Raw genomic sequence first — 11778 nt, forward strand, 5'->3', positions numbered from 1 at the left:
GCTAAGTTAAGGCACTATACACAAGCACTGTGGAGAAGACGCAGTTGAGACCAAATCCTCATCCTAGCAAACCTCATGCTGCAGTGGGATGCTGCTCTGCACAGAAAATGCTGCGAGTCTCTCTTTCTCCCACATGACCTTAATCTGGCCAATTGCATTTGCATCACATTCATTGACAATATTATAGAATGACACTTTAAGTTCATTTAAAGATAAAAATCAGAGCTGTGTTGTGTTACTGAAATGGCATGGTTTTATAGAAACCCATTGGTTTAATCAGTCAAAAACTTCTATGCAACTGTTCCAGTTCCCTTACAAATAATGCAAACACTTGCTAACTATGAACATGAAATATTGAGAAAAAGCTTTAGTTAAATAGACAATACTATATTCAACTTATCTGAATAGTTATGGCAATGCAATTGAGCACTGCATGCAATTTTAATCCATTTACTGGGCCATTCTGAGAGGGAATTGGCTCTCACTGCTTTTTCCCTATGCTATTCTCACTCCTCTTTTTCATAGTCCTATGGGGGCGAGGTGTAACTCCCCGTGGTGAGCTCTGGAATGGAGGATCTTTCTCTAAAGGCACCAGCATCTGGCAACCGGGCAGATCCGGCGCTCCGCTGGCAGCTGTGCATTTGCTGTGGGATCTGTCACATGCCTGAACTGCTGATAGGTTTTCTAAGAGCACTTGTGAGCCTGAGCACAGTTTATTTTTGATTCCAAGGAATGTGCACGTGAAGGACTCATCGTAAAAAAATTCCTCAGTAATTGGAATGTACTTTTCCCACCGTAGACGCACATGGCCAAATCCTGCAGCCTGGTTGAAGAGGCAGGTCTGAATGCTGCCTGGTCCCACCTCAGCAGAGCAGCACTCCCAAAGACATTTTTTGGCCACCAAAATCAGCGTACAGGCCAGCAGTGGTTACTTAACCTCCGTGTCTCTGCTCTGTGGCCCTCCATGAGCTACACTGGCAATATAAATACCTCAACTCCTATTATTAGGCATCAAGTCTTGCCATTTGAACATATGAAGACACCAGAAGGAGGGAGATCCAACATTTGAACCCACAGTAATCCCAGATGTGCACAACAAGTTATCAGCGTTTCTGAGCACCAGGCTGCAGGGAACAAGCCCGTTCTGCACCCAGTAATGCAGCCGAGCAAGCCTATTTGTATGGGTTTTGCTTGGCCGACGTGCTTGGGCAGCTCAGCATGCTGGTACGTGCCACCTTACTATCCCGTGCTACGTACCTCACTTAAAGAGTCAGAGAGAGAGAGAGAGAGAGAGAGAGACAGAGAGACAGAGAGAGAGAGAGAGAGAGAGAGAATCTACTACTTTCAGGTGCATCTACACTAGTAAATGTAATAGCACCTGAGCATTTTCTCTACTGACAGGACATGCTTGCCTGCACTGCTAAATTGTCACCATCCCTGGCAGGATTTTGGCCAGTGCCAACTATTGCTTACCCAGGGCAGCTTGAGGATAATGTGGAATGATATGGACAGTGTGGAAGCAGGTAGAAGACAGGGACCTTTCCCAAAACCATGCGCACAGCTGCAGCAATCAGCTGCTACCTCTTCTCTTCTCTGGATAGCTCCAGAGGCAAAGGGCTGCCCCAAGGCCCAAGCATCCTCCTGGGACACCAGTTTCTACCAATGCCCAATCTGAACTTCCCAAGTTGCAAACTGGGGCTGTGACCCCTCATTTTAGCGTCTGCCAAGAAGAGCTCAGCCCCATCGTCTTTGCAAGTGCCCTTCAAGGGCTGCAGGCTATTATACACCCCACAGCCTTCTCTGTGATGGCACGTTATCTCTACCTGTGCTGATCACCCAGCTAAGCCCCAGCAGATGCCCCCGGCCCCTGCACTCCTGGCACATCCTCTCCTCCCACCGGTGGAGGAGCATCCTCATGACCCAGTGTCGTAAGGCAGAGATATGAGCTGTGTGTACCTCCGATAGCAACAAATCCTGCTGTGCACTAAACAAGTCGATGAACAAATATGCCAATACATTTTCAGATCAATTAAATTCCTGAACTAGCATTAAATCTAGCCAATGGACACTACATTTTAAGTTGCTTTAATCCAGTGTCTGTTATCCTGAGCTCTGTAGGACATTTTTGCATTTCTCGCCTGATTCAGTCCTTGCTGAATTCAGCAGGTGCCACAGGCCCTCACTACCGCACCATTACCAGCTCTCTCAAACCTGCCTGCTTGCTTGATAGCAATTTATTTGTTTTCTTCTAAGATAAACACGTGTTATGCCTTACAGAAGGAGACATACTATCTCAAGGGATTATTTCACAGCAGTGCAGTTCATTTGAAGATTCATAACTATTTTAATGAATCATTTACTATGATTAATGCAAACAAGCCAGCAAGGACCTAGAGACAGAAGAGCAATTCTTAAATATTCCCTGTTCCTGATGTGATTTTGAAAAGGGTCTGAAACAAAGCCTCCTAGGAACCTCAGTACTGCAGCACTGTAGGAAAGCAGTATTTTCAGAGCAACAATAACATCCGCCCCCAAGAAGCAGATTTCTTCCCCAAAGCCAGTGGGGCAGCTAGGCAGGCTACTTGGAATATATGGTTTCTTATATCCAAAGTTACTCGTAGAAAAAAAGAAAGAAAGAAAGAGACTGTGAGGTTTGCAGCTTAAAGGCCATAGGCAGAAACAAGTCTCCCTGGGCTATGTAGCTTGCAGGAGTAAATCACCAGCTCAATATCACACCAGGGAGCCAGGGCAATGCGCTCTGCTGGTGCAGCCATGTGTGCCTGGCCCGCCAGCTGCCACCGCTGCGGGAACAGCGCCAACGCAAAGAGCACCGTCAACCCTGCTGATAAGGACCTGCACGAAGGAACAGCAACACGAGGCCTAAACCAGACCCCCAGTCCTGAATCACAAATATATCCAAGAATTTATCCATAAATGCAACAAAACTCTGCGTGTCCAGGTAGCGTGTGTCCATGCGCATGCAGGCAAGTGCATGAGAAATCTCTTGTCTTCAGGAAGACATAAAAAAAATGCTAGTTCTGCACAGGTGATTTCTGCAGTGTGCTACTATTTAGAGGTAGCACACCAAGGCAAAGCGAGCTGATGAGCTGCCGTATGGCACACCCCTCACCACCATGCTTCGGCCACGCCGGCACCACCGCGGGGCTCGTTCGTGGCGCAGCCCGCGTGTATGGCCCTTCTCTCCATTCAGCGTCCCCAGCGCAGTATGTCCTTCCTAAGCCACAGCCCCAAATAAAAGCAAGTATTTGTCTTAGGAGAAATGCTTTCCCCACTTGTACTGCACTGACCAAATGGTCCTAACGAGACTGAGGTGTTTCAAATGTCATCCAAAGCAATCATTTGAAATTAAAAAATAAGTAAGTCAGCTTTACACTTTCCTATAAACTCTGCTGCGGTTTGCACAGTAGGTCCAAAAATGACAGAACAAAAATGACATCGTTTCAAAGTCCACATCTGTCTTTCTGTCTTGTAGCCAAGCCAGAGACGAATATAAATACCTTGTTCCACATTTAAAATATTTTCTCTCTCCTGTTGCTGCACAAAAATCTCCAGTCAACAAGAAAGGAAAATAATTGTTTAAGGGAAACAATGCGACGATGATCAAAGTGCTCTGAGTGCAGGAGGGGCTGTCCTAGGGCCGGGCCATGAATTCCTGAGGGCAGACCCACGAATCTGTGCTTCTAAAGTGCCCCAGCTCCCGGACTCCAAAGCCAGCCTCCCATCCGCTTGCTTTATGGCCCATGAACCTGCCTTTCTTTCCAGAGCAGGAGCCCAACTGTGAGCTGGAGCATTGCTTGACCCCAGCCACTTGGCCACTCTCCCAAGGAGTATGAGAAAGATTTGAGTTTTCTTAGGGTCAGGAAAAAAAACTAACTCAAGCATCCTTTTTCTTGGTTAAATTCTCTAACCACTTGGTCTTGCATGTGAAAAGAAGACCTCACTTCCAACACTGCCTCAAAGGATGCTTTAGGAAGAGCAACCTTCACTCTGTTCCTCATAAGGGTTCCTGTAGGCACCTCTGGGTGGGTTATGATTGGTTTGCAATCCCAGCTCCAAAGAAGGGCAAGTGTTCAGGCACACTGTGGTGACCAGATTCCCACTGCCTGGCTGTAGGCAACTCCCTAATAACCATGCACGTTTGCTAGGTCACCTCTAAGGTAGCTATTTCTCTCCTGTGCAGCATAACTCTGCTCAGGAACCACAGATCAACTGCCAGAGCTTCTGAGCCCAGAAAGCATCGAACAATCATGGCCCAAATTATTTTCACAGTAAGAGAACAACGTCTTGCAGGACAGAAAGCCAACTACCATAACAAGCAACAGATGTGAGCAAACACAACTGCTCGTCTTCCACATTAAAGCCCAGGAGCCACCACATCTGAAACCTGAAATCTGTCTCAGCCCCTGTGCCAGGCAGATTCACCAGCCTGAAACATCCTCCTGGAGTGCTGCGGGGAGATCTCCAGCTTCCCTATTCCCTCGCCCAGGAATAGCTCCCGGGAGTCTCGCTCTTCAATGAGGTCCCATCATTGCACCCTCCAAAAACTATCTCGCAGGAGAAAGCACTGAACAAGGTAGCCTGTCTGGACAATGAGAGAAGGCAGCGAAGGAAGCCAAACCTCCTCTCTTCCAAGGTATCACGTTAGCACATCCAAATTTAAACGCACGTAAGGACGAGTACCTGCGTATGTTTAGCCTAATCCCTTTATTTTCATTTACACTTCCCCTCCGCAAAAAAACAAAGCAACCGAGCACAAAGCTCCGAACAAAGCAACGCCAGCGCGCTTTGAAAGCGGCTCCCGAACCTGGCAGGAGATCACATGGATACAGGGAAGAGCGAGGCCAAGCCTGCTGCCGGGGGGATCCCCGCCGGGCTCCCGCGCTCTGCCGGCCCAAAGCAGCCGCGCGCCCGCGGCTGGCTGCCACAACTGGCCCTTGCCTCTTCCATCTCACACCGCCACCGGTTTTATAAAGCTGCGATAGCCTCCCAATTTTGCCCGCTTTCCCGGCCCCTGGGAGGACCGGCAGGATGCGCGTGGGGGACCTGCGCGGGGCACTGGGCTCGGCGCCCGGCACTGAGCACCCCGCGCGGGCGATAACGCTGCCTGCGGGGATGACGCTCCGGAACCAGTAATTTAAATTTCTACTTTGATCAAAGTGCCACTGTCCCGACTATGACTTATGCCAGTGTTGCTGTTCCAAGATAAAAAGTTAAGTATTATGCAGAGTTGAAAGGGAAGAAATTCCCTCCAAAAGAGTAAAATATAAAGGCTGACATAGAGCTTGCAAATCAGAGCAACACTTCTAACGCAGCTGCAGCAGTTTGTCTGTACATCTAAGGGTCTGGAGGCATTTTCATTACACTGCAAAAGACATACAAAACCTTTCTTCTTCCAAAAAAGAAACTCATGACAAATTCTTAGGGAAGGAGAATATTTCTTAAAGTGAAAAGAAAAAAATCATCTATCAACCAGCGACAAAGTATGGACAAGGCATTTGCAAACTTCAAATTTAAGCTATGGTTAACTTTGCTGTACTTACCGCCTTTAAAAATTATCGCATTACAGAAAAGCGCCGGCATGATCAATGTCACTTGGATATTTAAGTCCTTCTATTAATTAAACAGAGGAGTGAAATAGGACCTAAGGCTGCAAGGACACTGTGGATCATTAAGTCTAGTTCCTTGTTACATCAAGCAACCGTATTACAAAACTCCCTTCTTGAACTGAATACGCTGCATTTTAAAAATAGGACTTTTTTTTTTTTTTTTTTTTTTTTTTTTGCCCCGGTTCCTCCCATTGGGAGGCTGTTTCAGAATCTTATTCCTCTGATGCACACAAATGTTCTTCCAGTTTCCCACTCACAGTCACTGCTGTTGCTCTTTATCCCTGTGTTTTCTTGCCAGTGGTGTCCTTTAGGTTAAATAGCTTTCTCCCTGAGTCATTCCCGCAAACTCGCAAGCGTACAAAGCAGTCTGGGATAAGAGCAGAACAAAAATAGTACAAAGACCGTACAGTATTTTTTAAGTGAAAATGCAAGCATTGAACTCTACATTATATATCTTCCTTCACATTTCTAGATGGTTTTTCCTTTTTTTTTTTTCCTCCTTTTTCTTCTTTTTTGACAGCGTCAACAAGCCATACGCCAAGGATCAGCAGTGCTTTCTTTTATCAGCGTTCAGAACTCCCTGCGGCGACCCTACCCGAAGCACTGCCTGGGCATTAGTATTAGCTGAAACGTCACATCTGAAGGAAAAAGAAATTAAACCTTCTGCCTTCCAGAAAATACATTAAAATTATGAAAAATTAAAATTATGTCCCTTTAATAAAGGTATTACACGTCGAAGAGCTACCAGGATGACTGGTTTCACCTCCTGTCCCCAGATGGTGGGACACGTCCCCGCGGTGGACGCCCTGCCGCCGTGGGGGACCCCAGCACGGGATCCCCCGAGGGCCGCGGCCGTCGCGGCAGATGTCCCCGCGGCCGAAGCGCCTTCCAGAGGCGCCTCCGGGCACCGCGCAGCACCGGCAGGGCTGGTCCGTGGGGCCGCCCTCCTCCACCACGCGCGAAACGAAAGCTTCGGGTCCGAGATTTTATTTCGATCCGCATCGATGCCATGCAAAACGGAGCACGGAGGGCAGACGAGTAATGGTTTCTTAAGGGCTTGCCTCAGGTCGACTTAAAGGCAGAGCGAGTCTCACCAAAAGCATCCGCTCCTTCTTTTCCAACCTGAGCCTTGGCACCTGTAGCGACCACTACCCGAGGCACGTTTGTATTCGTGATGGGCGATACTGGCAGCACAGATAATCCAAATCAGCACTCAGCTGCCCGCAACCCCACGCTACGTTTTCCTGAAATGCTGCATCCTACCAAAGACCACCCGGCTCTTCTGAAAGACGCCGCCGCCAGCCTGACCGGAGGTAAGGTCGTCGGCTGCCCCAGCTGGTAGGAAGGCGCCGCAGATCCAAGATCCGGGATGCACCGCGGGGCCGGGTGAGACGTGCCGGTGCAGCTGCAACACACCTGCAGCCTGGCATGATGCAGACCAGGTGCCAAGCGCACAGGCCACCAAGTCCTGCAGTGTCCGCTGACGTGCCAGCGAGGCGTTCGGATCCGCCTCTCTCCTACGCGCTCGTACGAATCTGGAGTTATCTCACCGATTTCCCACAGATTTACTCCAGGTTTACACCCCAAAAATTCAAAGCAGAAGCTTACACATTGAAAAAGCCACTTAAAAGGCAAAAAAGTGATATCTCATAAATGCCTGATGTTTCCAAAGAAAAGCTTCCCTAAGGATTTGTTATGCAAAGAAAGATGATGTTGTCATCATCATTACTACTATTTCTCTGTTTATTTCCATACATTTCTATTTGCGCTCTATGCAGAAGAGAGGACGATCCATTTAAAGATTCAGGACACAAATGGGAACCAGATTATGTCCATCTCAAAGCTGCCAAAAAGAAATTGCTGTATGAAACCAAAATCCTCCTGGGATTTTCCCAAATCCACAAAATATTCCTGAGCACTGAAGTTTCCACTGGGACTATTACATTAATAGATAGTCGCTTCGTGAAAACACAGCTATTCAGCTATTTTCCTGATGTTCTCCAGCCCAAGAAGGCTGCAAAAAGCACCTCCTCCCACCTCAACACTGGGGAAACGTTTCACCAGATCCTGTCTTTAAAGCGAGTTGTAAGCTAAAATGTATCTGTGTTCAAAAAGGCACTGTGGACCATCAGCTATTTTTCTCCCTAATCAAATTTGTAGTGTTTGTAAGTAAAAGAGCTCTCTTCTTCCCATGCCCCATACCTAAGAGTCGATCCTTCCCCGCTGGTACTGCCGGCTCCGGGCCAGCAGCCTCCCGGGGCGCAGAGCCGTGCGGCCCCGCGGGAAGGCAACGCGACTGAAGAGGGTTAAGCAAGAGCCTCCTTTGGCCCAAAGCAACTGGTGAAGCCTGACATTCAAAAGCTTGCAGAAATCAGGTTGGATTTGCCAGACTGGCAGCTGGGAAATAAAATACTTTTCAGCGAGTAAATTTTGCTTGGAATCAACAGGATGGAATAAAACCTGAAACACTTAAAATCCTGGGATTTTTTGCAGAGCCAACCTATAGTTTTAGCCAGTTTTTGTGCTGACTTGCTCTCAGATATTACCATAAAAATATCCTGAAAAATGCAGACGTTGCAGATGTCTCTTGCTTCCCAAGACTCCACTGCCAGAGTCCCACGCAGCGCTGCCTACTGCCACCTAACCCAATGCCCAGGAGAAGGCACCACTCACTCTTCCTTGGATCCACCACGGACTCAGCGGGGAGGCCTGAATGGCCAAACCAGCAGGCTACAAACAGGCTTTTGTGGGTAGTTTCTGAATAAATATGATGTTTCGTGGTGGAATGTCCTTGCAGAAGAGCCCTGGCAAGCAGCACAAGAGCTGTCCCTAGGCCTCAATCTCTGCACGGAGGATGAATGCTGGAGGTGGCTTTGCTCCCAATGACCCCGCATTGATGTGCTGGGTGACAACAAATTGCCTCTATCTTCTTTGAGGACCTCTGTTTCAGAATGCCCATGAAAAACAAACTATGCCAACTGGAAATCCATAGGTTTCTCCATGCAGCCCTGACACCTCCTGAGGAGCAATGCTTGCTTATTGATCTGCTGCAAGAGAACAGTACCAACCTACGTGCTTTCCAGAAAAAATCCCCAAAACATAAAAAGGGAAGCAAAGGGGATGGCACATGCCAGGACAGAGGAACAGCCAGACAGGTGAGGGGTCTTCCCATGGGGCATGCTGGAGCAGAGGGCAAACCCTCCCTCATACCCTGCATGGCACAAAGGAGCAGGGGGCAAATCCACCCTCGCGTCCCGCAGCAGGACGGGTCATACAGCACAGCGGCCAAGCCCAGAGCAATGCTAGGGAAGGTGGCACCACGGGGAAACTGAGGCACGAGGTGGCTGGCACATCAGCGCCGGCCTCGCGGAGCAAGCGGGGAGCCAGCAGCAGCCCCACGGCACCCAGCGCTGCTGCTGCGGGGACATTGCCACGCAGGGCACAGCAACCTCGGGGCAGCTAAGGAGAGAGCCGGTCCAGCGCAGGAGGGTGTTTTACTGTTTGCTTTCACCCTTTTGATATTGCCGGCTCTCAGCGCTCTGGCATTTCTTGATAAGATATTTACAGGAAGTTTTCCAGACATTACAAATTACTATATATCTGTGTATACCTATGCAGTGAAACCCTGCTGCCTGGTAGCTGTACGCAGGAGAAATAAGGGGATTCCTCAATGTCAAGGCCACCTCTCTCCCAGAAAGATTTTTTAGATTACTATTGTAAAGAAAAAAAAACATCTTAGCTCATTAGATGCATGATAAGGGCCTTGCAAATGCCTTAAGAGATACAAAATCACAGACTTGCTCTTTTGCAAACATCTCTGCCGGACAGCACTGCAGGCAGAGACCTCACAGAGTCTATCAGATAAGCACACAGCTATTCCTTACTTCTGGGACTTTCAGATAGTACCAGGAAAAAGGAAAAAAAATCCTCTTTCCATCAGAAAAGGAAAAAGACCAAACAGCAACCTTCCTGCCTTCAAAACCATGAATCACAAAAACTGTCAGGGAGGACTCGGAGAGCAAGTTAAATTCAGGCAGCTTTTTTTCTCCTCTTTCCATGCATTTTTTCACATATGAGTTTATCTTTGCTCCCTCTCCAGCAAGGTTAAATACGAAAGCTCCCTCCGGCCACCCTCCCCGCACCACCACGCCGAGGACACGCTCTGCCGAGGCGAGGTGCGCCGGCAGCAGGAGGCCCGCCACGCGTGCCGCCCCGCTTCGCGCCGCGCAGGGCCCGCGGGCAGGCGGCCTCCCGCTCCGGGAGCCTCGCCGGAGGACGAGGAGCATCGCTGGCACGCTTCGGTCCGACCTCGGTATCGGGGATGTCGCGGGGCGGGCGTCCGGCTACACCCGGCGGCACAGCTGCGCCGCGCTCCCGCGCCGGCCCGGACACCCTTTCGGGATCGGATCTGCGGGGCGCACGGATACATCCACCGCCGCGGAAGCGCGAGCGGCCCGGTCTTGGGTTCGGATGGGAATATCCTCCGGGGAGTCTCAAATAAGGCCGTCACCGAACCGCCCTCCCAACGCCCGACACAGTCCACCTTAAAAACACACCGAAAACATCCCTGCTCCGCTTGGCGCTGCTTCTCTGCTAACCCTCGCCTCTTACACCGGTATTATTTTTCAAGCCGCGACAGCCCGCAGAAGCGCTGGGGACGCTGCCAGGGCACCCCGAAGCACGGAGCGCCGCCCGCGCGGGCCCCGCTCGCGGCTGCTCGGCCCGGGCGCCGCGGAAGCGCCGCGCAGGGGGGCAGCTCGGCGGGCACCGCCGCCGCCGCTTCCGCCGCCGCGCGCACGGGCGGCCGCGGGGCTCCGCGGCTTCGCCTGCCTGCCCCGGGCGCAGGGAGCCCGGGGCAGCCGTGGGGCAGGTCCGCGGCGAGCGGTGGGGCAGCAGCCCGGGGCACGCGGCGCTCTGCGGGGGAGCCCGGCGGCCGCCCGCGGGCAGGGCGCAGCCCCGCCGGCCCCGGGCCGCAGCGCCGCCCGCGGGTGCGCACCGGGCACACGCGCAGCGATGCACGCCGGTGCACACGCACACGCGCGCGGGCGGGCGCTCATACGCACGTGGGCGCTGGCGCACACGCGCACGGACACAGGTGCACACAGATGCACGCGTGCACACGTATGCACTGGCACACACCCACGGCACGCACGGCCTACACCGGGGGGGCACAGACACGTACACACACCCGCGCCACCCGGGCACGCGTACGGACACACGGACACACGGACACGCACGCACACACGTGCAGGCGCACGCAGGCACCTGTGCACGCGCACACGGGCACGCGCACCCTGTACGCGCGCACATACCGGCACCGCGCGCACCGCCCTCACCTCTGGCTCCGCGCCCCGCAGCCCCCGGCAGGACCTTGGCCATCCGCGCCCGCTCCGCTCCGCTCCCGCGCCCGCCCCGCCGTCCCCGGGCGCGCACGGTGGGCCGGGGGCGGGGCCGGCGAGGGGCGGGGCCGGCGAGGGGCGGGGCCTCTCCGCCCTCGCCCCGCCCCCCTCGGCGGCAGAGGGCGCCCGAGCGGGCGGTGCTGCCCCACTGCGCCGTGGGGCTCTCGCGGCTCCCCACGGCTCCCACGGCTCCTCCCAGCCCCCCACGGCCCTCACGGCTCCCCCCCCGCTCCCAGGGCCGGGCCCGGCGCAGGGCTGCAGCGCACCCGCGGGCCCGGCGCAGTCCCGCGCCGCGGTGGGCAGCAGCAGCGGTGCCGACAGCGGGCAGCGCATCGCCGAGCCAGGCTGAGGATTTGCTCTCCCGAGTGTCGTTACCCCGCGCTGCTCTGGTGATTGATGCTATAGAGCCAGGAACGCTTTTTGCCTTTTCTCTCCTTTCCCCTGGGGTTATACACAAGAGTTTTGCCCTTATTGTTCCTGATAATTAAAAGATTTTTCAGGGCTGACAACACCCAGCTGGATCCTTCTTGTCCACTTCCCTGTTTTAGATACTAGACTTGAGCTCTTCCTCCTCTCCCTTGCATTAGCTGGCACAGCTGCTCCACCGCAAGCTCACCCTGAACTCTGTTCCCCAGATCCCAATTTCCAACTTCTTGCAGGTCCTCTAATTAAGAGATTCTGTCTCCTTCTGCACTGTGTGACAGTGAAACAATTCCCTGGCTCTGGAGCCAGGAGGCAGCGGAGGTGGCTTG

The 11778-nt window shown here is 52.3% G+C and overlaps 1 protein-coding gene across 5 annotated transcripts in view; it reads right to left on the bottom strand.

Moving 5' to 3' along the window:
• AMOTL1 (angiomotin like 1) overlaps nucleotides 1-11041 on the bottom strand; it is a 73099-nt gene extending 62058 nt beyond the window's left edge. For 2 of the 5 annotated variants that reach the window (XM_062567322.1, XM_062567320.1), the window contains exon 1: nucleotides 10964-11041. In XM_062567322.1, coding sequence (XP_062423306.1) covers nucleotides 10964-11006 — 43 coding nt within the window. In that variant the 5' untranslated portion in view covers nucleotides 11007-11041. Of the gene's footprint in view, nucleotides 1-5561; nucleotides 6493-9935; nucleotides 10013-10183; nucleotides 10213-10963 lie in introns of those variants that run through there. The other 3 variants (XM_062567325.1, XM_062567324.1, XM_062567321.1) reach the window with 3 other exon arrangements.
• Between the last annotated feature and the right edge of the window lie 737 nt (nucleotides 11042-11778).

The sequence above is a fragment of the Rhea pennata genome, chromosome 1, assembly GCF_028389875.1.
Source record: "Rhea pennata isolate bPtePen1 chromosome 1, bPtePen1.pri, whole genome shotgun sequence".
Lineage (NCBI taxonomy): Eukaryota > Metazoa > Chordata > Aves > Rheiformes > Rheidae > Rhea > Rhea pennata.